This window comes from Pseudopodoces humilis, chromosome 28, assembly GCF_049639895.1.
Source record: "Pseudopodoces humilis isolate 2021_Gansu_Grassland_sample_001 chromosome 28, ASM4963989v1, whole genome shotgun sequence".
NCBI lineage: Eukaryota > Metazoa > Chordata > Aves > Passeriformes > Paridae > Pseudopodoces > Pseudopodoces humilis.
Genome location: NC_142227.1, coordinates 2,194,037 through 2,221,596, shown reverse-complemented (window position 1 = coordinate 2,221,596; position 27,560 = coordinate 2,194,037). Strand labels below are relative to the sequence as shown.

At 50.8% G+C, this 27,560-nt stretch overlaps 2 protein-coding genes across 3 annotated transcripts; both read left to right on the top strand.

Annotated features, from left to right (window-relative positions):
* Positions 1-259: 259 nt before the first annotated feature.
* SGTA (small glutamine rich tetratricopeptide repeat co-chaperone alpha) lies at positions 260-19,754 on the top strand. Of its 2 annotated transcripts, none has more exons than XM_005531173.3 (12): positions 260-307; positions 3,951-4,101; positions 7,077-7,180; positions 7,310-7,394; positions 8,275-8,374; positions 10,053-10,157; positions 12,796-12,934; positions 14,730-14,792; positions 15,305-15,342; positions 16,272-16,361; positions 18,398-18,513; positions 19,619-19,754. In XM_005531173.3, the coding sequence occupies exons 2-11, from the start codon at positions 4,002-4,004 to the stop codon at positions 18,510-18,512; spliced, it is 939 nt and encodes a 312-aa protein (XP_005531230.1). In that variant the 5' UTR covers positions 260-307; positions 3,951-4,001; the 3' UTR covers position 18,513; positions 19,619-19,754. The 2 variants fall into 2 exon arrangements, with proteins under 2 accessions (XP_005531230.1, XP_087923992.1); XM_088067866.1 differs by lacking the exon at positions 260-307 and adding an exon at positions 3,843-3,866.
* A 2,619-nt stretch (positions 19,755-22,373) lies between these two features.
* Positions 22,374-26,636, top strand: SLC39A3 (solute carrier family 39 member 3). The gene is made up of 3 exons (XM_014259927.2): positions 22,374-22,510; positions 23,240-23,496; positions 24,118-26,636. Exons 2-3 carry the CDS (start codon positions 23,290-23,292, stop codon positions 24,850-24,852), a joined length of 942 nt encoding a protein of 313 aa, XP_014115402.1. The 5' UTR covers positions 22,374-22,510; positions 23,240-23,289; the 3' UTR covers positions 24,853-26,636.
* The last annotated feature ends 924 nt before the right edge of the window (positions 26,637-27,560 follow it).

Sequence of the window (27,560 nt, the reverse complement as noted above, 5' to 3'; positions counted from 1 at the left end):
CCCGCCTCGACCGCACCGCAGCGGAGCCGGGGAGCGGGGGCGGCTCATCTCCGCCGCGACCCTCGGAGCGGGCCGGGAGCGGCCCCGGGGCGGGCGCGGGGCGGGCGCGGAGCATCCCCGGGTCCCGCCCGCCCGTTCCCATGGCAACGCCCCCGCATCTCTATGGTACCGCTGGGGGCGTGGCTTCCGCCATAGGCCACGCCCTTGTGGTCTTATAAGGGAAGGGGCGTGGCCGTGGCGGCGCCGGCGCGCAGGGGGCGCGGCGCATGCGCAGTGCGGGAGCGCGCCCGGCCCAGGCGAGTGTCCGGTGAGTGCGGGGGGGCCGGGGGACACCGGCACCGGGACGGGGCCCCCGCCGGGCCCCCTCCGCCCCCGGGCCCGCTGCTGCCGGGCCGTGCTGCCCGCCGGCAGCCGCGGTTCCAGGCCGCCTGGGGGCAGCGGCAGCGGGGGGCACCGGGAGAACCGGGGCCTTGGGGGGGCGGGACCGGACGGGCTGTACCGGGAGCGGGCTGTACCGGCAGCGGGCTGTACCGGCAGCGGGCTGTGCCCTCCGTTGGGGCTTCTCTCTCTCCAGTGCTGCTGGTGCCAGATGCGGGGATCACCCCCGCCGGTGGCGGCGGGACGCGGGGCTGGGCCGGGGGTCCCCGGTTGCCTCCAGCGGGGGAGGGTCCGGCCGGTGCTCCCGGGGCTTTGGGACACGGGGACGGGACACCGGGGGAGCGGTGCCTTCCCTTCTCCGCCCGCCCCGGCAGCCGGCGGGGGCTGGGGGCTCCTGGGGCTGGAGAACGGGAGCACAGGCGGGCCCGGTGCCGCTCCGGTACCGCTCCGGTTCCACTCCGGTGCCTCTCCGGTGCCTCTCCGGTACCGCTCCGGTGCCTCTCCGGTGCCGCTCCGGTGCCGCTCCAGTGCCTCTCCGGTGCCGCTCCGGTACCGCTCCGGTGTCGCTCCGGTACCGCTCCGGTGCCTCTCCGGTACCGCTCCGGTACTGCTCCGGTGCCTCTCCGGTACCGCTCCGGTGTCGCTCCGGTTCCACTCTGGTGCCTCTCCGGTACCGCTCCGGTGCCGCTCAGGTACTGCTCCGGTGCCGCTCCGGTGCCTCTCCGGTACCACTCCGGTACCTCTCCGGTACCACTCCGGTACCGCTCCGGTGCCTCTCCGGTTCCGCTGCGGTGCCGCTCCGGTGCCTCTCCGGTACCTCTCCGGTGCTGCTTCAGTGCCGCCGGGCCCGGCTCAGCTCTGCCGGGCTCGTTCAGTGGAGCTCCTTTCCCGGTGGAACGAGCCCGGCTGTGCTCCACAAACCCGGTAACGCTCGGGACCGGCAGAGCTCGGCAGCAGCGGCGGAGCCGCTTTCCCTTGGGAATTACCGGGGGATCGCTGGGAATTGTCCTGGGATCGCTGGGAATTGTCCTGGGATCGCTGGGAATTGTCCTGGGATCGTTGGAAATGGCAGTGGGATCATTGGGAATTGTCATGGGATCGTTGGAAATGGCAGTGGGATCATTGGGAATTGTCCTGGGATCATTGGGAATTGTCATGGGATCGTTGGAAATGCCGTGGGATTGTTGGGAATTGCTGTGGGATCGTTGGGAATTGCTGTGGGATCGCTGGGAATTGCAGCGGGATCGCTGGGAATTGCAGCGGGATCGCTGGGAATTACCCTGGGATCACTGGGAATTACCCTGGGATCACTGGGAATTACCCTGGGATCGCTGGGAATTACCCTGGGATCGCTGGGAATTACCCTGGGATCACTGGGAATTGCCATGGGATCACTGGGAATTGCAGTGGGATCACTGGGAATTACCCTGGGATCACTGGGAATTGTCCTGGGATCACTGGGAATTGTCCTGGGATCACTGGGAATTGTCCTGGGATCACTGGGAATTGCAGTGGGATCACTGGGAATTACCCTGGGATCACTGGGAATTGTCCTGGGATCACTGGGAATTGTCCTGGGATCACTGGGAATTGCCATGGGATCACTGGGAATTACCCTGGGATCATTGGGAATTGCCATGGGATCACTGGGAATTGTCCTGGGATCACTGGGAATTACCCTGGGATCATTGGGAATTGCAGTGGGATCACTGGGAATTACCCTGGGATCACTGGGAATTACCCTGGGATCACTGGGAATTACCCTGGGATCACTGGGAATTACCCTGGGATCACTGGGAATTACCCTGGGATCACTGGGAATTGTCCTGGGATCACTGGGAATTGCAGTGGGATCATTGGGAATTGCAGTGGGATCACTGGGAATTACCCTGGGATCACTGGGAATTGCCGTGGGATCTCTGGGAATTCCCAGCCTCGGGTTGTGATTTTTGGGATCTCTTGGCTTTGGGATTTTTGGGATTTCCCTGCCAGGACAGGCTGGGCCGGCTCTGGGCTCCCCAATTCCTTCTGCTCTCGCCTTTGGAGCCAAGAGCAGAAAAGTGGGAATTTTTCCTGCGGAACTCCTCAGCGCTCCAAGGATTTCAAACCCCTGGGGCGGGATTGTGCCAAGCAGAGGGCGAATCCAAACCTGGAGAATTCCTGAAGGCCGTAAAGAACATTCTGGAGCTCTCACTCATCCCAACCCCCTCATCTCCCAAATCCAGCAATTCCCTGATCCCAGAAAACTCCTCCCAAGGCACAGCAGCACCAAAACCCTTTCCCTTTTCCTGCTCTGATCCATGTTTTCCGTGATTCCAGGTGTTTTTTGGGAAGGCAGGAGCGGTGGAGCCTCACACCTCTTTCCCTTTTCCTGCTCTGATCCATGTTTTCCCTGATTCCAGGTGTTTTTTGGGAAAGCAGGAGCGGTGGAGCCTCACACCCCAAAACCCTTTCCCTGCTCTGATCCATGTTTTCCGTGATTCCAGGTGTTTTTTGGGAAGGCAGGAGCAGTGGAGCCTCACACCCCAAAACCCTTTTCCTGCTCTGATCCATGTTTTCCGTGATTCCAGGTGTTTTTTGGGAAGGCAGGAGCGGTGGAGCCTCACACCCCAAAACCCTTTTCCTGCTCTGATCCATGTTTTCTGTGATTCCAGGTGTTTTTTGGGAAGGCAGGAGCGGTGGAGCCTCACATCCCAAAACCCTTTTCCTGCTCTGATCCATGTTTTCCGTGATTCCAGGTGTTTTTTGGGAAGGCAGGAGCGGTGGAGCCTCACACCTCTTTCCCTTTTCCTGCTCTGATCCATGTTTTCCGTGATTCCAGGTGTTTTTTGGGAAGGCAGGAGCGGTGGAGCCTCACACCTCTTTCCCTTTTCCTGCTCTGATCCATGTTTTCTGTGATTCCAGGTGTTTTTTGGGAAGGCAGGAGCGGTGGAGCCTCACACCCCAAAACCCTTTTCCTGCTCTGATCCATGTTTTCCGTGATTCCAGGTGTTTTTTGGGAAGGCAGGAGCGGTGGAGCCTCACACCTCTTTCCCTTTTCCTGCTCTGATCCATGTTTTCCGTGATTCCAGGTGTTTTTTGGGAAGGCAGGAGCGGTGGAGCCTCACACCTTTTTCCCTTTTCCTGCTCTGATCCATGTTTTCCCTGATTCCAGGTGTTTTTTGGGAAAGCAGGAGCGGTGGAGCCTCACACCCCAAAACCCTTTCCCTGCTCTGATCCATGTTTTCCGTGATTCCAGGTGTTTTTTGGGAAGGCAGGAGCGGTGGAGCCTCACACCTCTTTCCCTTTTCCTGCTCTGATCCATGTTTTCCGTGATTCCAGGTGTTTTTTGGGAAGGCAGGAGCGGTGGAGCCTCACACCCCAAAACCCTTTTCCTGCTCTGATCCATGTTTTCCGTGATTCCAGGTGTTTTTTGGGAAGGCAGGAGCGGTGGAGCCTCACACCTCTTTCCCTTTTCCTGCTCTGATCCATGTTTTCCGTGATTCCAGGTGTTTTTTGGGAAGGCAGGAGCGGTGGAGCCTCACATCCCAAAACCCTTTTCCTGCTCTGATCCATGTTTTCCGTGATTCCAGGTGTTTTTTGGGAAGGCAGGAGCGGTGGAGCCTCGCAGCCTCTCTCCCAGCATGGCAGACCAGAAGCGTCTCGCCTTTTCCATCATCCAATTCCTGCACACCCAGCTCCAGAGCGGGAAAATGTCTCCGGATGCTCAGGAGAGTTTGGAAGGTGGGTGGGAGGATCGGGTGAAAATCTGGGAGAATTTGGGAGAATTTGGGAGAATTTGGGGTTTATTTCCCTCTTTTCTGCCCCTGGGTTTGGCCGGGATGCTCCCGGTGCTGGGATTCTGGAGTTAATTTTTCCCTTTGGGATTTTGGAGTTAATTTTTCCCTTTTGGGATTTTGGAGTTAATTTTTCCCTTTTGGGATTTTGGAGTTAATTTTTCCCTTTGGGGATTTCAGGGTTAATTTTTCCCTTTTGGGATTTTGGAGTTAATTTTTCCTTTTGGGATTTTGGAGTTAATTTTTCCCTTTTGGGATTTCAGGGTTGATTTTTCCCTTTTGGGATTTTGGAGTTAATTTTTCCCTTTGGGGATTTTGGATTTAATTTTTCCCTTTGGGATTTTGGAGTTAATTTTTCCCTTTTGGGGATTTTGGATTTAATTTTTCCCTTTGGCCTTTTGGAATTAATTTTTTCCTTTGGGGATTTTGGAATTAATTTTTTCCTTTGGGGATTTTTGAGTTAATTTTTCCCTTTTGGGATTTTGGATTTAAATTTCCCTTTAGGGATTTTGGAGTTAATTTTTTCCTTTTGGGATTTTGGAGTTTTTTCCTTTTGGGATTTTGGAGTTAAATTTCCCTTTTGGGATTTTGGAGTTAAATTTCCCTTTTGGGATTTTGGAGTTAAATTTCCCTTTTGGGATTTTGGATTTAATTTTTTCCTTTGGGGATTTTGGAATTAATTTTTTCCTTTGGGGATTTTTGAGTTAATTTTTCCTTATGGGATTTCTGAGTTAATTTTTCCCTTTTGGGATTTTGGATTTAAATTTCCCTTTTGGGATTTTGGAGTTAATTTTTCCCTTTTGGGATTTTGGATTTAAATTTCCCTTTTGGGATTTTGGAGTTAAATTTCCCTTTTGGGATTTTGGAGTTAAATTTCCCTTTTGGGATTTTGGAGTTAATTTTTCCCTTTTGGGATTTTGGATTTAATTTTTCCTTATGGGATTTCAGGGTTAATTTTTCCCTTTTGGGGATTTTGGATTTAATTTTTCCCTTTGGGATTTTGGAGTTAATTTTTCCCTTTTGGGGATTTTGGATTTAATTTTTCCCTTTGGCCTTTTGGAATTAATTTTTTCCTTTGGGGATTTTTGAGTTAATTTTTCCTTATGGGATTTCTGAGTTAATTTTTCCCTTTTGGGATTTTGGAGTTAAGTTTCCCTTTTGGGATTTTGGAGTTAAATTTCCCTTTTGGGATTTTGGATTTAATTTTTCCCTTTGGGGATTTTGGAGTTTTTCCCTTTTGGGATTTTGGATTTAATTTTTCCTTATGGGATTTCAGGGTTAATTTTTCCCTTTTGGGATTTTGGAGTTAATTTTTCCCTTTGGCCTTTTGGAATTAATTTTTCCTTTCAGGATTTGGAGTTAATTTTTCCCTTTGGGATTTTGGAATTAATTTTTTCCTTTGGGGATTTTGGAATTAATTTTTTCCTTTGGGGATTTTTGAGTTAATTTTTCCTTATGGGATTTCTGAGTTAATTTTTCCCTTTTGGGATTTTGGATTTAAATTTCCCGTTAGGGATTTTGGAGTTAATTTTTTCCTTTGGGGATTTTGGAGTTAATTTTTCCTTTTGGGATTTTGGAGTTAATTTTTCCTTTCAGGATTGTGGTGTTAATTTTTCCTTATGGGATTTCTGAGTTAATTTTTCCCTTTTGGAATTTTGGATTTAAATTTCCCTTTTGGGATTTCTGAGTTAATTTTTCCCTTTTGGAATTTTGGATTTAAATTTCCCTTTAGGGATTTTGGAATTAATTTTTTCCTTTTGGGATTTTGGGGTTAATTTTTCCTTTTGGGATTTCTGAGTTAATTTTTCCCTTTTGGGATTTTGGAGTTAATTTTTTCCTTTGGGGATTTTGGAGATTTTTCCTTTTGGCATTTTGGAGTTAATTTTTCCTTTTGGGATTTTGGATTTAAATTTCCCTTTAGGGATTTTGGAATTGATTTTTCCTTATGGGATTTCTGAGTTAATTTTTCCTTTTGGGATTTTGGATTTAAATTTCCCTTTGGGGATTTTGGAGTTTTTTCCTTTCAAGATTTTGGAATTGATTTTTCCTTTTGGCATTTTGGAGTTAATTTTTCCTTTTGGGAGTTTTCCAGGGATTCTGGTGCCTTCTGATCTCTTCCAGGAGCAGCTTAGCTGGAGTCAGGGATGAACTTGGGGTCAAAAACCTCCCTGATCCTGCTTGGAGACTTAGAGGATTCATCCGGGATGAGGCGGAGCCGGGAGCGTTCTCTGGGGTGGGAAGTGGGAATTCCCTGGCTCCAGGGAAGATTTTGGTGCTCCAGGGATAATTTTTGTGCTCCAGGGAAGATTTTTGTGCTCCTGGGGTTTGTTTTTCCCTCTTTTGCTCCCCAAAATTCCATCCCTCGGGGTTTTTCCAGCCCATTCCAAAGGGCAGGGAGAGCACGTGGATATTTTGGAAGGTTTCCTTCAGGAGCTGAAGGTTTAGTCCTTGATTTTGGTTTTGTCCCAGGAAAAAGTTGGGGGGACATTCCTGGGGGGTGGATGGCGGGAATGGGATATTTTGGGATGTAAAACGTGGCAGGAGAGCTCTGGGAAGCTCTCTTTTCCCAGCTTTTCCCTGGGAACAGCAGCTTCCCAAGCCTCAGGAGGGAGGAGGTGGCTCAGGGTTCCCAGAGCCAGGGGAATTTCTGGATCTCTCCTTGGAATTCTGGGCCATTCCCACATTCCCAGCTGTGGGAACGCTGCTGCCTGACTCACTTCCAACCCCCAGGAATCCCCGAGGGGCTGGGAATCGGGATCAGCTCCATCCAGGATATCCACAGGGAGCTCCCCCGAGTTTCGGCAGAACCTGCGGATACGACCCAAAAATCCCATGAAACATTGAGGTTTTTTCCCATTTTTTTTAGAGGGAGAAGGATGAATGTTAATTAACTAATTAATTATCCTGATTTTTCTTATCCAGTGGCCATCCAGTGCCTGGAAACAGCATTTGGGGTTTCCATGGAAGATCAAAGCCTGGCTGTGTCCCAGACCCTTCCCGAAATATTTGAAGCTGTGGCAGGGAAGGTGAGCGAGCGTTCCGGAACGTTCCCTTTTCCCTGCCGGATTTTCCAGGAGCCTGCTGCTCCCCTGGGAGGGCTGGGAAAACGGGAATCGCAGGGAATCCTCACCTCAGCTTCTCCCTCTCCTTGGAAGGAGCTGGAACATTCCAGAACGAACTCGGAGCCCGTGACGCCCTCGGAAGATGACGTGGCCGAGGCTGAAAGGCTCAAGACGGAAGGTAACGAGCCCTGGGGTTTGGATAACGAGGATTTGCTAATTGGGAAGGGATCTTCATTCCCTGGCACCTGGGGAATGCTTGGAATGGGATGGGGGGAAACTGGGAATGTTTTCTGTTCCTGCTTTGGGTCTCCAGGAGCGTGGGGAGGTTTTGGTGCCGGCGGGATTTTGGATCCCAGTGGGATTTCTATCCCAGAAATCCTGTGGGGTGTGGAGCATCCATCCCTCCTGCTCCCTGCAGGGCTTTTTCCTGGGAAAAACCGGGATGGGCGTTGATGCAATGCTTCCCCCTGAGCCAGAGCCTGGGGTGGGTTTTGGGATGCAGGATCCAGGAATGCTGGAATTCCCAGGATAGGTGTCCAAGGAAAGGCGGGAGAAGCTCCAGGGAGCCCCTTCCAGGGCTGCAGGATAAAGGATTTGGGATAAGGGATGGAATTCTGGGGCGCAGGGAATGGCTTCCTGCTGGGAAAGGGGAGTTTGGATGGGATTTTGGGAAGGAATTCCCGGCTGGGAGGGTGCTGAGGGAATGGGATGGAATTCCCGGAGCAGCTGTGGCTGTCCCTGGATCCCTGGGAGCGTCCAGGGAAAGGTGGGAGCCACTTCCAGGCCCTAAAGGAGCTCCAGGAAATCTGGGGAGGAATTTGGGATACGGGATGGAATTCCAGGACACAGGGAATGGCTTCCTGCTGGGAAAAGGGGAATTTGGATGGGATTTTGGGAAAGAATTCCCAGCCATGAGGATGCTGAGGGAACAGGATGGAATTCCCAGTTTGTGCTGGCAAACCTCTCCCCGTGCCATTTCCATGGATCCTGACCTTTCCTTTGGTTTATCCCTGGTTTTTTTTTGCCCCATTCCCGATCTTTCCCGATATTCCTGTCAGGAAACGACCAAATGAAGGCGGAAAACTTCGAGGCTGCCGTGTCTTTTTATGGAAAAGCCATCGAGTTAAACCCGGCCAACGCCGTTTATTTCTGCAACAGGTACCCCAGCCGCTCCTCCCTGCGCCAGCATTCCCAAAGGGACAAAATTCCCAGGCTTTTTTAAGGATCCTGGGGGGGTTGGGATCGGTTCCTCGCTCGTTGGGATCTCCTGGGATCTCCTGGGAGTGGGAATGAGCCTTGTGAGGCACGGGAGGGATGAGGGATGGGGTGGGAATTCTGGGGTGGAGCGAGGAGCTGAGGAATCCAGGGATCTGCTGGGGAATTCAGGGATCTGCTGGGGAATTCAGGGATCTGCTGGGGAATTCAGGGATCTGCTGGGGAATTCAGGGATCTGCTGGGGAATTCAGGGATCTGCTAAGGAATTCAGGGATCTGCTGGGGAATTCAGGGATCTGCTGGGGAATTCAGGGATGGAGCGAGGAGCTGGGGAATTCAGGGATCTGCTGGGGAATTCAGGGATCTGCTGGGGAATTCAGGGATCTGCTGGGGAATTCAGGGATCTGCTGGGGAATTCAGGGATGGAATGAGGAGCTGGGGAATTCAGGGATCTGCTGGGGAATTCAGGGATCTGCTGAGGAATTCAGGGATCTGCTGGGGAATTCAGGGATCTGCTGGGGAATTCAGGGATCTGCTGGGGAATTCAGGGATCTGCTAAGGAATTCAGGGATCTGCTGGGGAATTCAGGGATCTGCTGGGGAATTCAGGGATCTGCTGGGGAATTCAGGGATGGAGCGAGGAGCTGGGGAATTCAGGGATCTGCTGGGGAATTCAGGGATGGAGCGAGAAATCCAGGGATCTGCTGGGGAATCCAGGGATCTGCTGGGGAATCCAGGGATCTGCTGGGGAATCCAGGGATCTGCTGGGGAATTCAGGGATGGAGCAAGGAGCTGGGGAATTCAGGGATCTGCTGAGGAATTCAGGGATCTGCTGGGGAATCCAGGGATCTGCTGGGGAATTCAGGGATGGAATGAGGAGCTGGGGAATCCAGGGATCTGCTGAGGAATTCAGGGATCTGCTGAGGAATCCAGGGATGGAGTGAGGAGCTGGGGAATTCAGGGATTTGCTGAGGAATTCAGGGATGGAGTGAGAAATTCAGGGATGGAGAGAGGAGCTGGGGAATTCAGGGATCTGCTGAGGAATTCAGGGATGGAACTGCTGAGGAATCCAGGGATCTGCTGAGGAATCCAGGGATCTGCTGAGGAATCCAGGGATCTGTGTGTGGGAGGGGGGGAGGAGGATTTTGTGTTGTTCCTCAGGGAATTCTTGGATAAAGCAGATTTTGATCTGGGCCTAGGACGGGATTTCCCTGCTTGCGGTGGGAGCTCAGATCCACCCGGAGACGGGAAGGGAATTTGGGCTGGGAATTTGGGCTGGGAATTTGGGCTGGGAATTTGGGCTGGGAATTTGGGCTGGGAATTTGGGCTGGGAATTTGGGCTGGGAATTTGGGCTGGGAATTTGGGCTGGGAATTTGGGCTGGGAATTGGCTCCAGGGGGATGGAATCTCACTCTTGGGAACCTCACCGTGTCAAACCCAAAAACCCCCAAAAATTCACCTTCCAAACCAAATTTTCCTTTGAAAAGCAGAGAAAGGAAGGGAACGAGAGAAACCAAAAGGAATTTTCCCAGCTGGGAGAAGCCGGGGTTGGGTGGGGATTCCCTTGGGATATCCCAGCTCCTTCAGCATTCCCAGATTCCCGTTTTTTCCGCCTTTTCCCAGAGCTGCTGCCTACAGCAAGCTGGGGAATTACGCCGGAGCCGTGCGGGATTGCGAGCGAGCCATCGGCATCGACCCCAGCTACAGCAAAGCCTACGGCAGGATGGGGTGAGCAGCGCCAATTCCCGGCAAATTCCCGCTTTCCTGATGGAATTTTCCACCTTTCCAGATGGAATTTTGGGTCCTGGAACCACCCCAGAGCGGGGGTTTTCTGTTTGTCGTACCGTGGAAAAAATTTCCTGGTGTTTCAGGTTTTTAGGGTGGAGAAAAATTCGTATTTTTTTAATTTTTAGACAGTTTATATGAGTTAATTAAATGAAAAAAGTGACAAAAAATCCCCTCTGTGACTTTAAGTTTTTTAATTTTTTTTTTTTATTTTTTTCCAGGGAATTTTGGATCCCTGAACACCTCAGGACAGGAATTTTATCAGTGTTTTCCACCATGGAAAAATTCCCTGGTGTTTCAGGTTTTTAGGGTGGAGAAAAATTCCTATTTTTTTAATTTTTAGACAGTTTATATGAGTTAATTAAATTTAAAAAGTGACAAAAAATCCCCTCTGTGACTTTAATTTTTTTAATTTTTTTTTTTATTTTTTTCCAGGGAATTTTGGATCCTTGAAATCCCCAAAAAAATTCCCTGATGTTTCAGCTTTTCAGGATGGAGAAAAAAATCCTATTTTTAAATTTTTAGAAAATTAATATGAACCAAATAAATTTTAAAATTACCCAAAAAAATCCCTCTGTGACTTTAATTATGAAATTCTTTTAAATTTTTTCCAGGGAATTTTGGATCCTTGCAATCCCAAAAAAAATTCCCTGATGTTTCAGCTTTTCAGGATGGAGAAAAAAATCCTATTTTTAAATTTTTAGAAAATTAATATGAACCGAATAAATTAAAAAAAATCCTCTGTGACTTTAATTTTTATTTTTTCCAGGGAATTTTGGATCCCTGAACACCTCAGGACAGGAATTCTATCAGTGTTTTCCACCATGGAAAAATTCCCTGGTGTTTCAGGTTTTTAGGGTGGAGAAAAATTCGTATTTTTTTAATTTTTAGACAGTTTGTATGAGTTAATTAAATGAAAAAAGTGACAAAAAATCCCCTCTGTGACTTTAATTTTTTTAATTTTTTTTTTTTATTTTTTTCCAGGGAATTTTGGATCCCTGAACACCTCAGGACAGGAATTCTATCAGTGTTTTCCACCATGGAAAAATTCCCTGGTGTTTCAGGTTTTTAGGGTGGAGAAAAATTCGTATTTTTTTAATTTTTAGACAGTTTATACGAGTTAATTAAATGAAAAAAGTGACAAAAAAATCCCCTCTGTGACTTGAATTTTTTTAATTTTTTTTTTTTATTTTTTTCCAGGGAAATTTGAATCCTTGAAATCCCCAAAAAAATTCCCTGGTGTTTCAGCTTTTCAGGATGGAGAAAAAAATCCTATTTTTAAATTTTTAGAAAATTAATATGAACCAAATAAATTAAAAAAAATCCTCTGTGACTTTAATTTTTATTTTTTCCAGGGAATTTTGGATCCTTGAAATCCCCAAAAAAATTCCCTGATGTTTCAGCTTTTCAGGATGGAGAAAAAAATCCTATTTTTAAATTTTTAGAAAATTAATATGAACCAAATAAATTAAAAAATTACCCAAAAAAAAAATCCTCTGTGACTTTAATTTTTATTTTTTCCAGGGAATTTTGGATCCTTGAAATCCCCAAAAAAATTCCCTGCTGTTTCAGCTTTTCAGGATGGAGAAAAAAATCCTATTTTTAAATTTTTAGAAAATTGATATGAATCGAATAAATTAAAAAATTACCAAAAAAAAATCCTCTGTGACTTTAATTTTTATTTTTTCCAGGGAATTTTGGATCCCTGAACACCTCAGAACAGGAATTTTATCAGTGTTTTCCACCATGAAAAAAATTCCCTGGTGTTTCAGGTTTTTAGGATGGAGAAAAATTCCTATTTTTAAATTTTTAGAAGATTGATGTGGACCAAATAAATTTTAAAATTACCAAAAAAATCCCTCTGTGACTTTAATTATGAAATTCTTTTAAATTTTTTCCAGGGAATTTTGGATCCTTGAAATCCCCCAAAAAATTCCCTGATGTTTCAGCTTTTCAGGATGGAGAAAAAAATCCTATTTTTAAATTTTTAGAAAATTAATATGAACCAAATAAATTTTAAAATTACCCAAAAAAATCCCTCTGTGACTTTAATTATTAAATTCTTTTAAATTTTTTCCAGGGAATTTTGGATCCCTGAACACCCTAAAAAAATTCCCTGCTGTTTCAGCTTTTCAGGATGGAGAAAAAAATCCTATTTTTAAATTTTTAGAAAATTGATATGAATCGAATAAATTAAAAAATTACCCAAAAAAAAATCCTCTGTGACTTTAATTTTTATTTTTTCCAGGGAATTTTGGATCCTTGAAATCCCCCAAAAAATTCCCTGATGTTTCAGCTTTTCAGGATGGAGAAAAAAATCCTATTTTTAAATTTTTAGAAAATTGATATGAACCAAATAAATTAAAAAAGTGACAAAAAACCCCTGTGACTTTAATTTTTATTTTTTCCAGGGAATTTTGAATCCTTGAAATCCCCAAAAAAATTCCCTGGTGTTTCAGCTTTTCAGGATGGAGAAAAAAATCCTATTTTTAAATTTTTAGAAAATTGATATGAATCGAATAAATTAAAAAATTACCCCAAAAAAACCCTCTGTGACTTTGAATTTTGATTTTCTTCCCAGCCTGGCCCTCTCCAGCCTAAACAAACACACGGAAGCCGTGGTTTATTACAAAAAAGCTCTGGAGTTGGATCCGGAAAATGAAACGTACAAATCCAACCTCAAAATCGCTGAACAGAAAATGAAGGAGACTCCCAGTCCGGTAAGTCCTGGAATTTGGGAATTTTTAAGGTTAAAATCCTGGAATTTGGGGAATTTTTAAGGTTAAAATCCTGGGGTTTTGGGATTTTATTAAGGTTAAATGAGGTTTTGTAATTCCTGGAATTTGGGAGTTTTTTTAAGGTTAAAATCCTGGGATTTTTGGGAATTTTTAACATTAAAGTGCTGGAATTTGGGAATTTTTTAAGGTTAAAGCCCCAGAATTTGGAAATTTTTTAAGGTTAAAGTCCTGGAATTTGGGGATTTTTTTAAGGTTAAAGCCCCAGAATTTGGAAATTTTTTAAGGTTAAAGTCCTGGAATTTGGGGATTTTTTAAGGTTAAAGTCCTGGAATTTGGGGATTTTTTTAAGGTTAAAGCCCCAGAATTTGGAAATTTTTTAAGGTTAAAGTCCTGGAATTTGGGGATTTATTTAAGTTAAGGAGGTTCCCTAAGTCCTGGAATTTGGGAATTTTTTAAAGTTAAAAGAGATCCTGGAATTTGGGGAATTTTTAAGGTTAAAGTCCTGGAATTTGGGGATTTGTTAAAGTTAAGGAGGTTCCCTAAGTCCTGGAATTTGGAGATTTTTTAAGGTTAAATGAGGTTTCATAAGTCCCAGAATTTGGGAATTTTTTTAAGGTTAAAGGAGGTCCTGGTAAGTCCTGGAATTTGGGGATTTTTTAAGGTTAAAGTCCTGGAATTTGGGGAATTTTTAACATTAAAGTGGATTCCAGGACACAGGGAATGGCTTCCCACTGCCAGAGGGCAGGGATAGGAGGGATTTTGGGAAGGAATTCCCGGCTGGGAGGGTGGGAATGGGATGGGATTCCGATGGAATTCTGGCTGCTCCGTCCTTGGAAGCGCCCAAGGCCGGCTCGGAGCAGCCTGGGATGGTGGGAATGGATCCCTTCATCCCAAACCATTCCTGGTTTTCACTGGAATTCCCTGGGAATGAGGGGTGGGAATGGGATGGGAATGAGGGATGGGAATGAGGGATGGGAATGGGATGGGAATGGGATGGGATGGGAATGGGATGGGAATGAGGGATGGGAATGGGATGGGATGGGAATGAGGGGTGGGAATGGGATGGGATGGGAATGGGATGGGAATGAGGGATGGGAATGGGATGGGATGGGAATGAGGGATGGGAATGGAATGGGATGGGAATGGGATGGGATGGGAATGAGGGATGGGAATGAGGGATGGGAATGAGGGATGGGAATGAGGGATGGGAATGGAATGGGATGGGAATGAGGGGTGGGAATGAGGGGTGGGAATGAGGGATGGGAATGAGGGATGGGAATGGAATGGGATGGGAATGAGGGATGGGAATGAGGGGTGGGAATGGAATGGGAATGGGAATGGGATGGGATGGGAATGGAATGGGATGGGAATGAGGGATGGGAATGGAATGGGATGGGAATGAGGGATGGGAATGAGGGATGGGAATGAGGGGTGGGAATGGAATGGGAATGGAATGGGATAGGAATGGAATGGGAATGGAATGGGATGGGAATGAGGGCTGGGAATGGAATGGGAATGGAATGGGATAGGAATGGAATGGGAATGGAATGGGATGGGAATGAGGGCTGGGAATGGAATGGGAATGGAATGGGATGGGAATGGAATGGGAATGGAATGGGATGGGAATGGGATGGGAATGAGGGATGGGAATGGGATGGGATGGGAATGGGATGGGAATGAGGGATGGGAATGAGGGATGGGAATGGAATGGGAATGGGAATGGGATGGGAATGGAATGGGATGGGAATGAGGGCTGGCTCTGCTCTCTCTCCTCCAGACCGGCGGCCCCGGAGGCTTCGACTTGGCCGGATTGCTGAACAACCCCGGCTTCATGAGCATGGTAATTCCAGATCCCGGGATTCCTCGGGATTGGGGCCGCTCCGGGAGCTCTGGTGTCTCCCCACATGGAATTCCTTGGGATGGAGCCTCTCTGGGAGCTTTTCCCGGCTGGAATTTCATGGGATGGAGCCTCTCCAGGCTCTCTGGTGTCTCCCCACATGGAATTCCTTGGGATGGAGCCTCTCTGGGAGCTTTTCCCGGCTGGAATTTCATGGGATGGAGCCTCTCCAGGCTCTCTGGTGTCTCCTCCCATGGAATTCCTTGGGATGGAGCCTCTCTGGGAGCTTTTCCCAATCCCTGGAGCTGTGTGGAAGCTGCTGCTGTTCCCTCCAGCTCCGACAAAGCCGGGAATTTCTCCGCAGGCTTTCCACAGGCTCTGGAATGGCTTGGGCTGCTCCAGGCTCGACCTTTGCTCTTCTTTCCCCCTTTTTCCCGGATTCCCAAGGATTCCCAAGGATTCCCAAGTTTTCCCTTTGGGGTTGATCCCACTCTGTCGTTTTTTATTCCCCACAGGCCTCAAACCTCATGAACAACCCCCAAGTACAACAGCTGTGAGTTGGATCCCGCTTTTCTTTATTCCCTCTGGGAATTTCTCCCTCCAGGCTCGCTCTCTCCGCGGCTTTGGCCTTTCCCGACGGGAACAGGAGGGAATTTGGGCCTGGAATGTGGAGGGGGGCTGGGAAGCAGCCCCGGTTCCCTGAGCTGGGGTGGTTTGGGAGCTCTGGGAAGGGCTGGGAGAGGGGTTGGAATGAAATCATTCCAGAGGGAGGTGGGATGGGATGGATCACGGCCCTGGAATCGGCTGCGCTTTCCTGGGATCTCGGGATTTCCCAGCTCGGGTGAAATGGGAATATTCCCATTCCTGGATGGCTGTGAGGAGCAGTTCATGGTATTTCAGGAAAATGGATAAATTCCTAAATCCAGGGAATGCTCAGGCCAGGCCTGGGGGAGGAGGGAGGGACCCTCTGGAGCCCCCAAATCCTTGGATTTTTGGGATGAGACCACTCAGCTCCCGTTGGCTTCTCCTGTGCCTGCTGCCAGCTGGAATTCCTGCCTGGATCCAGCCCTGGAGGAAATCCAGGGAATCCTGTCTGGGATGCAGAGCAGGGCTGTAATTCCATAAATCCGGGAATCTGGGAATATTGGCCTTATCACAATTATTTATTGTTCAGTTTAATTACATCTTTCCAGCTGATCCAGGAAAAGCTGGAGCGGGGAATTCCGTGATCCCCGGGATGGGGAGCTGCTCCCATTCCCACGCGTAAAACACAGGATTTTTGGGGATTTTTGGGGATTTTTTGGGATTCTTTGGGATTTTTTGGGATTTTTGGGGATTTTTGGGGATTTTTTGGGATTCTTTGGGATTTTTTGGGATTCTTTGGGATTCTTTGGGATTCTTTGGGATTCTTTGGGATTCTTTGGGATTTTTCGGGATTTTTCAGGATTTTTTGGGATTTTTCCCCCTTTTCTTCCCTCACAGAATGTCCGGGATGATCTCGGGAGGCCACAACGCCATGGGAGCGGCCGGGAGCAGCCCCAACACCAACGACCTGGCCAGCCTGATCCAGGCGTGAGCGCGGCTGGGGACAGTCCTGGGGACAGCTGGGGACAGTCCTGGGGACAGCTGGGGACAGTCCTGGGGACACAATGGGGACAGTCCTGGGGACAGCTGGGGACACAATGGGGACAGTCCTGGGGACAGTGCTGGGGACAGGCTGGGGACACAATGGGGACAGTCCTGGGGACAGGCTGGGGACAGGCTGGGGACAGTCCTGGGGACAGGCTGGGGACAGGCTGGGGACACAATGGGGACAGTCCTGGGGACAATCCTGGGGACAACCCTGGGGACAGGCGGGGACAGGTTGGGGACAGTCCTGGGGACAGGCTAGGGACAGTGCTGGGGACAGTGCTGGGGACAGGCTGGGGACAGTGCTGGGGACAGCTGGGGACAGTCCTGGGGACAGCTGGGGACGCAATGGGGACAGTCCTGGGGACAGCTGGGGACAGGTTGGGGACAGTGCTGGGGACAGGCTGGGGACAGGCTGGGGACAGTGCTGGGGACAATCCTGGGGACAATCCTGGGGGGACAATCCCAGGGAACAATGTAGGGGGACAATCCTGGGGACAATCCTGGGGGGACAATCCCAGGGAACAATGTAGGGGGACAATCCTGGGGACAATCCTGGGGGGACAATCCCAGGGAACAATGTAGGGGGACAATCCCGGGGAACAATCCTGGATCCAGGGCTGGGAATGTCCCAGGCTGTTGCCTGTGTCCCCTGTGTCCCCTGTGTCCCGTGTCCTGTCCCTGGTGTCCCTGTCCTGTGTCACCAAGGACTTCTCACTGGTGTCCAGTGTCCCCGTGTCTCTAGTGTCCCTCTGTCCCCATGTCCCCATGTCCCTGATGTCCATCTGTCCCCATACCCGCACGTCCCACTGTCCCCGTGTCCCTCTATCCTTGATGTCCGTGTGTCCGCAGGGGCCAGCAGTTCACGGTCCCCAATGTCCCCATGTCCCTGATGTCCGTGTGTCCCTGATGTCCCCATGTCCCTGATGTCCGTGTGTCCCTGATGTCCGTGTGTCCCTGATGTCCGTGTGTCTGCAGGGGCCAGCAGTTCGTGGTCCCCTGATGTCCGTGTGTCCCCATGTCCGTGTGTCCGTGTGTCCATGTGTCCCCATGTCCCTGATGTCCGTGTGTCCCCATGTCTGTGTGTCCCCATGCAGGGGCCAGCAGTTGGTGGTCCCTGATGTCCGTGTGTCCCTGATGTCCCCATGTCCCCATGTCCCTGATGTCCCCGTGTCCCCAATGTCCGTGTGTCCCTGATGTCCCCATGTCCCCTGATGTCCCCGTGTCCCTGATGTCCGTGTGTCCCTGATGTCCCCATGTCCCTGATGTCCCCATGTCCCTGATGTCCGTGTGTCCCTGATGTCCGTGTGTCCCTGATGTCCCCTGATGTCCGTGTCCCCTGATGTCCCCGTGTCCCCGATGTCCCCGTGTCCCTGATGTCCGTGTGTCCCTGATGTCCCCATGTCCCTGATGTCCCCATGTCCCTGATGTCCCCGTGTCCCCTGATGTCCGTGTGTCCCTGATGTCCGTGTGTCCCTGATGTCCCCGTGTCCCCTGATGTCCCCGTGTCCCCTGATGTCCCTGTGTCCCCTGATGTCCCCATATCCCTGATGTCCCCATGTCCCTGATGTCCCCGTGTCCCCTGATGTCCCCGTGTCCCTGATGTCCCCGTGTCCCCTGATGTCCCCATGTCCCTGATGTCCCCGTGTCCCCGATGTCCCTGATGTCCGTGTGTCCCTGATGTCCGTGTGTCCCTGATGTCTGTGTGTCCCTGATGTCCCCGTGTCCCTGATGTCCCCATATCCCTGATGTCCGTGTGTCCCCTGATGTCCCCATGTCCCTGATGTCCCCATGTCCCTGATGTCCCCGTGTCCCTGATGTCCGTGTGTCCCCGATGTCCCCGTGTCCCCGATGTCCCCGTGTCCCTGATGTCCGTGTGTCCCCTGATGTCCCCATGTCCCCTGATGTCCCCGTGTCCCCTGATGTCCGTGTGTCCCCGATGTCCCCGTGTCCCCTGATGTCCCCGTGTCCCCATGCAGGGGCCAGCAGTTCGCGCAGCAGATGCAGCAGCAGAACCCCGAGCTGATCGAGCAGCTCCGCAGCCAAATCCGGAGCCGGACCCCGAGCGCCAGCAACGAGGAGCAGCAGGAGTGAGGTGGGAGAAGGCCGGGATCCCACGGGATTCCAGGAAATTCCAATCAATTCAATCCCATTCCAAGAAAAACATTTAAAATGTTGATTTTTGAAAATTTTCTAAAAATTTTTTAATGTCACTGAAAAGGCAAAATGAGGGAATTCCATTTTTGTTTAAATAAAATATTTATATATATTTTTATATATTTTTATATATATATTTATAAAATATAAAAATATTTTATTTAAATAAATTCCAAATTTATTTATCTAATTAATTTTATTTATGTATTTAATTTATTTGATTTATTTGATTTATTTAATTTATCTAATGTATATAATGTATTTAATATATTTAATTTATTTATTTAATTTTATTTATGTGTCTAATTTATTTGATTTATTTAGTTCATTTAATTTTATTTATTTTATTTATTTTTATTTATTTTTTAATTTGTTCTATTTATTGAATTTATTAAATTTTATTTATTTACCTTATTTATTTTATTTAATTAATTAACTTTAATTATTTTGAGTTAATTAATTAATTTATTTTCATTTATTTAATTCATTTATTTTAATTCATTTATTTCATTTATTTAATATATTTAATATATTTAATTTATTAAAGCTGCTAAATGGGTGGTTCTTGTTTATTAGAAGATAAAATAATTGACTAATGATGGTTTCTTATGATAGTTAATAAAGAAATTATTCTAATTAATCAAGAATATTAAAGAAATAATGTTTTTTTATTAAAGTTGTTAAATGCGTGATTTTTGTTTATTAGAAGATGAAATAAGTGATTAATGAGTATTTCTTCTAATTAATAATTATATATAAAATATAATATTATATATATATAAATATAATTATTTTCTTAGAATTAATGTTTATTGTAGTTGATAATCAAAAACTGTCAGTTTTAATAAAACCAAATCAAAATTTAATTTACATTTAATTTAACATTAAACAATTTCAATTTAAAACCAATTAAACTGAAATTAAATCAAAATAAAGCAATCCATTTCAAATAAAAGAAACGAAAAGAAATTCAAACCAATTAAAATCATGACATTCCCCTTTTTTTCCCCCAGCTGAATTCCCTGTTTTTCCTCTCTCCACAGCCCCTGGGAATTCCAGAATTTGCTTTTCCAGCTGGGAGCCGCGTCCGTGTCGCCATTTCTTGACTTGGAAGTGTCCGAGAAGGGGGGGGGGGAAAAAAAAAACCCCAAAAATTCAACGGATAAAAAACGAAATAATTCCCAAATCTTTCCGTGCCCTGCATGCCACCGAGAATTCCCAATTTTCCCGCCCTGCTCCTCCCTTTTTTTCCCCCCTTTTCCCAAGTTTTTTTTTTTTAAATTTTATTTCATTTTCCTGGCAGCCCCAGCAGAGCTGAACTCAGAATTTCCCACCCGGACTGGGAGAATTCCGCTGGGAAATTCCCAAATCGCTGCCTGGGGGATTTTTATTCCCGATTTTTTTGGGGGTTTTTTTTTTGCAGAATTTCCAAGCGAATTCTTCATTTATTTTTTTATTTTTCTTCCCCCCCCCCAACCCCCCCCAATTTTCCCTTCCTCGGGAGCCACTTCCAAGAAGTGTTTGAGTCCCTGCTCGTCCCCACCCTGGAATTCCCGGGATTTTCCGCTCTCTGGGAATGAGGATTTCGCTCCAAGTCTGGGATTTTCGGGAATTTTGCCGCTCCCTTTTCCAGGATCCACGGGGGAGCCAAGACATTTTTTTGGGGTTTTTTCTTTTTTTTTCCCCCCATCCCAAAAAAATCCTGGAAAATCCCGTTGGGTGTGCGGCAACTCTGGGGAAAAAACAAAAAAAAAATGGGAATTTCTCCCATGGAACGTCAGCAGGGAAGGGAGTGAAAGCGTTTTTAGTGTGTTTAAAGGAGTTTTTTCCTAATTATTTTTATTTTTTAATTGCATGTCAGCTGGGGTCGGGGTGGAGGGAACCAAAAATTCCCCCCCCCTTTGGATCCAAACTTGGATCCAAAATAAAAATCCAGGAATTCGGGCAGGGAGAAACTCCTGGAGCCGCCTCAAATTCCCAGCGGGGTGAGAGCAGAGGATTTTTTTTGAAATCCAAAAAAAGGGGATTTAAATCCGATTTTTTTTTTTTTTTTTGGCTCCCTCCGGAACGTTCGGGAGACGGAAAAAAAAAAAAAAAAAATCATGGAAAAATTTTAAAAGAAATGTGATTTTTTTTTTTGTTTGTTTCGGGGTTTTTTTTGGTTTTTTTTTTTTGGAGGAGGCTCCGTGGAATTCATGTGGTTCGTGTCACTCGTGAGGAATAAAAACATTTGGACACTTTGGTTGTTATCCCGGCGTGCTCAGGTGATTTTCCAGAATTTTCCGTGGGTTTGGGGCTCTGTTTATCCCATTTTTCCCAATGTTTTTGGGCCTTCCCGGTGGGAATTCTCCTCCTGCGCTTTCCTACAGCACAAAAACAGGAAAACTTTTAATTTTTCCCCCCCTATTTCTCCTTCCCTGAATCCCTTTTTATTTTTCTTTTTTGTAGCCGAAGGAATTTGAGGCCGGAAAGGAAAATATTCTGGAATTACCCAAAAATACGGAAACCACGGAGCCGTTTTCCCTCTGTTTTGGGCTCATTTTGTTTCCTTTCCTTCACCCTCCTCCTTTTTTTCCTCTCTCGGTTTTTTTTTTGGTGTTTTTCCACCCTTTTTTGGGTTTTTCCAGCCCTGAATTCCAGGCGAGGTTTTCCAGGGAATTTCTCCTGCCTTACCAGGAGCAGCTCCTGATTCCAGAGGATTTGCCTGGCCCTGAGCTCCAAGATGAAGTGCTAGAATTTCCCAGAAAGTCCTGGCTCCTCTGGGAGCTGCCAGCGAAAAGAAAAAATGGGAATTTTATGGAATTTTATGGAATTTTATGGAATTTTCAGGTGGGCCTCAGCTCTCCCTGCAGCTTCCATTGGCGCGGTTTGATCACAGAGCGGCAGGAGGAGGGGGTGTGGGTGTCGGGGACGCTGTTCCAGGGTTTTCCCATTCCCGGCGCTCCCTTTTTTCCCGTTTTTCCCGTTTTTTCCCGTTTTTCCCGTTCCCGGCGATCCCCGGAACCCAGCGCTGCCCCGGAACCCAGCGCTGCGGGACGCGTTTCCCGCGGACCTCAATCGCCGCTTCCCCCTACCTCAGCGTGGTCGTGCTGATTGACAGCTCAGGCAGCCAATCAGAAATCGGCTTTTCCGCCTTAGCCAATGGGAGTGCGCCGTGGGCGGGCGCGTGCGGGGCGGCCGGGCCGGGAGCGAGCGGGGCCGGCCGTGAGTGGAGGGGGGGGCGGTTGCCGGGGTAACGGGGGCGAGGGGGTCGTGAGGGGATGGCGGGGCCGGGGAGGGGACCCGGGGGTCTCAGCGGGGCTGGGAGGGGGAGAGGGCCGGGAGAGCGGCCCCCTGTGTGAGGGGCTGGACCCCAACCTTGTGTTGAGGGGTTGGGGCTCGGCCGCTCTGGGTGTGAGGGGATGGCGGCGGACCCCAAGCTCCTGTGAGGGGTTTCTCGCCATGAGGGGCTCGGGCTGGGCCCCTTCCCCATCCTGAGGGGCTCAGGCTGGGCTCCATCTGCCTGGGAGGGGCTGGAGCTGGGCCCTCTCCCCACCTTGGAGGGCTCAGGGCAGACCCCGGCCCCCTCTGAGGGTCTCCCCAGCTGAACTCTCGCCATTTGAGCTGCTCACCCCCCTCCCAGCAGCCCTGAGCCCCCTCCCCTCATCTCTGCCCCCTTTCGAGGAGCCCCTTCCCCATCACCCCCTTTTTTAAACTGATGGGACAATCTGCAAGGCTTGGAAGGGCCGGTTTTTAACAGAATCCCTGGGATTTAGAGGCTCATGGATGAGGAACCCCTTTGTTTTTCCTCCCGCAGAGCCCTGACTGATTTATATAATATTTTTCATCACTTGGATGCTTCATTATGAGCTGCTAATCCGAGCAGGAGCCGAGTCAGTGCCTTGCTGCAGCGGTTTTGGGGCTGGGGACGCAGCCCAGGTGTGCAGGAGGAGCAGGTGAGGAGTTCCTGGGGTGTTCCTGGAGCTTCCTTTCCCTCCATCCATTCAGGGATGCTGGATGTGGCTGCTCTGCCTCAACTCAGGAGCTCGAGGCTTTGTAGGGGGCTGGTTTGGGTTAAAAATGGGGGAAAAAAAGAGGTTTAAGGGTTTCTGAGGGGAGCCAGGTGGGTTCCAGAGGTGTGAGCTGTGGGAAAGGAGGATTTGATCCCTTCCCTCTGCCCTGGCACGGCTGTGGGTGGTGCCTGGGCCCAGATTTTGGGCTTGGCCAGACCTGGAGTGAGTCAGTGTCACCTGATGGGTTCTGAATTCCTCTCTTTGTCCCTTAATGTCCCTTAAAGAGGGCATGTGGCACGGGGCCTGGGCTGGCAGGACATGGGGAATGGGCCACAGGGCTGGGATAGATGGGATTTTGGGAAGGGGACAGATGGGATTTTGGGAAGGGGACAGATGGGATTTTGGGAAGGGGACAGATGGGATTTTGGGAAGGAGACAGATGGAAATTTGGGAAGGAATTCCACCCTGGGAGTGTGGGGAGGCCCTGGCAGGGATTTCCCATTGTCCAACCTGGCCTCAAAGACCTGCAGGGAAGGGTGGTTTGAGTTGACCACAATTCCAGGGCTCTCAAATTCCTTTTGAACACACTTTTAACTTTTCCCTGCTGCTTCCTGTGGCTCCTAAAGGGGAAAAAAACCCATAAATCTCTGTGTTATTCCCAACCCTGTCCAGGCTGATGTTCCTGCTCTGAGCACACCCAGAGGCTCTGGAATCCTGGCAGGATGAGGATCGTGGTGGCCAAGGTGCTGTGTCTGCTGGGGATCTGTGTCCTGGTGCTGGCCGGGGCCCTGCTGCCCGTCAGGATCATCGAGGCCGACTACGAGAAGGCTCAGCGCTCCCGGAAGATCCTGGCCCTCTGGAATTCCTTCGGAGGCGGCGTCTTCCTGGCCACCTGCTTCAACGCCCTCCTGCCCGCCGTGAGAGGGAAGGTGAGTCCCGGTGAAATCCTGGATTAGGGATGGCGGGATCCCGGGTGGGAATGGGAGTGAGGGGGCTGTGTCCTGCTGGAGCCGCCTCAGACAGCTCTGCTGTGTCCGTGAAGGGCAGCTCCTGCCTCTCTCCGTGGAAATCATGGGGATTTGTGGGATGCAGAGGAGGCTGCGAGGATCAAACAGCAAGGCAGAGATTCCCTGTCCCCTGCCAAGGTACATCACGGATCCATGGAGTGTCCGTGTGGGAATGTCTCCCTGCCGAGGGACAGAGGGATGGACTCACTGTGGGTCTGTGGGAATGGTGTGGGAAATGATGTCTCCCTTCAGGGGGATAAAGGGGATGGATTCAATGTGGGTCTGTGGGAATGGTTCCTTCCAGAGGGATAAAGGGCTGGATCCATTGTGGATCTGTGGGAATGTTTCCCTCCAGAGGGAAAAAGGGCTGGATCCATTGTGGATCTGTGGGAATGTTTCCCTCCAGAGGGATAAAGAGCTGGATCCATTGTGGATCTGTGGGAATGTTTCCCTCCAGAGGGATAAAGAGCTGGATCCATTGTGGATCTGTGGGAATGTTTCCCTCCAGAGGGATAAAGAGCTGGATCTTTTGCTCCCTTCCAGCTCGATGAGGTGCTCAGGCAGAACAACGTGACCACGGACTACCCCGTGGCCGAGACCATCATGATGGTCGGCTTCTTCCTGTCGGTCTTCGTGGACCAGCTCTTCCTGACCTTCCAGAAGGAGAAACCCTCCTTCATCGACCTGGAGACCTTCAACGCCGGCTCGGACGCGGGCAGCGACTCTGAGTACGAGAGCCCGTTCATGGGCTCGTCCCGCGGGCGCGCCCCGTACGGGGAGCACGGCCCCGCCTCGCACGGCCTGGCGCTCCCGGAGCTGGCGCGCTGCGGCCCCCGGCGCCTGCTGGGGCTGGTGTTCGCCCTGTGCACCCACTCCATCTTCGAGGGCCTGGCCCTGGGCCTGCAGGAGGACGGCGGCAGAGTAGTCAGCTTGTTCCTGGGAGTGGCCGTGCACGAGACACTGGTGGCCGTGGCTTTGGGCATCAGCATGGCCAAGGCCTCGCTGCCGCTGAGGGACGCGGCCAAGCTGGCGGTGGCCGTGTGCCTGATGATCCCGCTGGGAATCGGCGTCGGGATGGGCATCGAGAGCAGCCGCAACGCCGCGGGCAGCGTGGCGTCCCTGCTGCTGCAGGGCGTCGCCGGCGGCACCTTCCTCTTCATCACCTTCTTCGAGATCCTGGCCAAGGAGCTGGAGGACAAGAGCCACCGGCTGCTCAAGGTGCTGTGCCTGGTGCTGGGCTACGCCGCGCTGGCCGGGCTGGTGCTCATCCCCTGGTGAGCCGGGAGTCTCGGGAAGCCGAGGGAGCAAAGCTCGCCTCTCCCCGCCCACCGGCGCCGGGAGGAGCCGCCCCTTTCACCGCTGGAACGGCCCGAGCCGGGCGGTGTTTCCGTGAGGACCTGGAGGAGGAGAAGCTCTTCCCGTGTGTTCAGAGTGAGGAATATCCCGAGGGATTGTCCCTGCCCGAGGGACTGCGGGGATTAGCGGACACAGACGTTAAGGATCTGGGTAAAATGTGCTTCCAGGAGCTCCTCGAGTGCCTGTGGCTTCCTGCACTGCCCAGAGCCCACCCCGCTCTCCCTCCTTCCCCTCGGGCCGGGAGCCTGCTGCGGGGGCTCCGAGGAGGTGAGGAACAAGCAGGAATGGAGGCAGAGCAGGTGGGAGCAGGGATTGCCAGGCTGCGCTAAGCTGCTTTCACTGGCTTAGTTCAGAGCAAAACCTGGTTGTAAGAGCTGCCAAAAATAACATCCCTGTGGGGCTCCAGCCTTCTGGGCCCTGCTGGCTCCACGCAGCTTCCAGTGGCCCACCTGGAGCTCGGGGAGCTCGGCTTTCCCAGGGATTCATGGAAGAAACGAGGCCAGGCCCCTCTGCCCTGCTTCCTTCTCAGCATGGTATCCACAGGCTGAGCGTTCCCTAAGGAAAACCTCTGAAAATCAGGATGAATCCCAGGGTGGTTTGGGTTGGGAGGGACCTTAAAGCCCATCCAGTGCCATGGCAGGGACACCTTCCACTATCCCAGGTTGCTCCAAACCCTGTCCAGCCTAGCCTTGGACACTTGCAGGGATGGAACAGATCCTTGCGTTATCCAGAACCTGGGATCCATGAGCTCGCAGCAAACGGGCAGTAACAATTTCCAGCACTGATATTTTGGGGCAAACTCTGGTGTTTTCAGTGCTCTGCAGTCCTGGGGGCTGAGCAGTTCCCATCAGGGGCTGCTCCGAGGCTTCTCCAGGTTTCCAAAGGAATGGAATGGCCTCCCTTGGCGGGGAGCGGAGCCGCTGCTGGGAAACACGAGCAGCCCTCAGCAGCCGCAGAGCCCCAGGGAAGCTCCGTGTGCCGCCGATCCCGCCGGATTTACCCTTGGGAGCAAGGAGCTGGGATCAGAGGCTGGAGCTGGGAATGTGCTCCTCCCCAGCCGTGAAACACAGCCTGGCTCAGGCAGGGGCTGCATTTTAATTACCCGGAGCCTTCGCTCCTGCAGCAGCTTCCGCCGGGCTCCTGGAAGCGCTGATGGAATTATAAGGATGGCGCAGTGCCGGCAGCGGGAAGGAGGCTCGGAGCCTCCGCGGTGGCCCAGCTGCAGCATATGGAGGCAGCTGAGCATCATCTGACAGATCCTGGGGCTCGTTAGTTTAATTGCTGCAACATCCCCGAGTCAATTAATCTTCCTTTGAAAACCTGGAGTGGAGAGGGGGGGCGAGGCGGAGGGAGGTTATTTTGGGCTTGGCATGACACAAACCAGCAGGATGAGGAGAACGTGATTTGCTTCGGCGTGGTAAAGCCTCAGGGCTCTGTCACCTCCCCTGAGGGGTGACCTCTCTCCTGGGGGGGATGAGGGGGAGAGGTGACACGGTGCTGAGTGTCCCCTGTTGGGCTGTCACCTCCGTTTCGCACCCTCCTCCTGCTGCAGTTTGGGATCGGGGAGGGCTGTGAAGCGCCTGGGTGTGCTGAGCTCCCCCATCCTCATCCCGCCGCCTTTGGGGGGGGGTTCATCCACAGGATCATCCCGTGCTCCGGGCTGGAGGAGGAGGAGGCCCTGCTGCTCCCAATAAATTCCCTGCCCTTCTCCCCTCGCTGTCACTCGCTTTTTTTTTTTTGCTGTCCCCCGTGGCTGCTCCGCGTCCGGCTCACGCGGCGGCCACACGTGCCCAGCCCCGGCGTGGGCTGAGCCCCCTCCCCGGGCAACCAAACCCCTCCGGCCGGACCCCCCCGAGCCGTGCCGAGCCCGGGGGAGGGGGGACGGGACCCCCCCAGCACCCCCGGCTCGGCAGCGCCGTGATTCAGCCCTGCGTGAGCGGCCGCCCCGTTGCGTCAGGCCCGGCGGGGAGCTGCGGCTCAATGGAACGAGGAGGAGCCGCAGGAAAACGATCAAGGAAAACTCATTCATTCCCTCTAACGAGGAGTATCCGGCTCCGAGCGCGGCGCGGGGGGCTGAGGCTGCCACCCCCCACCCCGGGCATTGTCACCTCACGGGGCGGGCCGAGGTCCCCGTGTCGTTCTCCCCGTTCCCGTGGGGACGCGTGGGTGCCACCGTGGCCCGGTGCCCGCCGGCTGTTTATTAATAGAGGCTGCGGATTTTAATTGCTGCCACCACTCAGGAGTGGGCTGGGGGGGAGGCAGGAGCAGACCCCGGCTGTGGCAGGGACCACGGGAGCCCCGGAGTCACTTCTGTCACCTCTGGGACACACAGGTGGGGATGGTCACCCTGCAGCTCTTCTGCTCTCTCTCAGGCAGCACTTGAGCGTCCCACAGCCCCACCAGGACCCCCCGTGTGTCCCCTCTGGGGTTTTGGGGCTCTGCCATGAGCAGTGACACCAGCTGGTGACAAAGGCCCTGTGCTGGGGTGGCACCGTGGCCTCTGTGTCCCCAAAGCCCGGCATCGCTGCCCAGGCCACCCCCGACTGCCGCTGGGGCTCACGGCACCCTCTGCCAGCCGTGCCCTGCCTGGCTGGGACCTTGGCATCCGTCTGTCCTGTCCCTGTGTCCCC

What these genes read in the sequence shown, in the direction of transcription:
- SGTA (XM_005531173.3), top strand. Translation starts at nt 4,002, where the DNA reads ATGGCAGACCAGAAGCGTCTCGCCTTTTCCATCATCCAATTCCTGCAC. An exon ending in GCCGTTTATTTCTGCAACAG is followed by an intron (nt 8,375 to 10,052) that starts GTACCCCAGCCG and finishes GCCTTTTCCCAG; the next exon opens with AGCTGCTGCCTACAGCAAGC. An exon ending in TGAAGGAGACTCCCAGTCCG is followed by an intron (nt 12,935 to 14,729) that starts GTAAGTCCTGGA and finishes TCTCTCCTCCAG; the next exon opens with ACCGGCGGCCCCGGAGGCTT.
- SLC39A3 (XM_014259927.2), top strand. Translation starts at nt 23,290, where the DNA reads ATGAGGATCGTGGTGGCCAAGGTGCTGTGTCTGCTGGGGATCTGTGTC. An exon ending in TGCCCGCCGTGAGAGGGAAG is followed by an intron (nt 23,497 to 24,117) that starts GTGAGTCCCGGT and finishes GCTCCCTTCCAG; the next exon opens with CTCGATGAGGTGCTCAGGCA.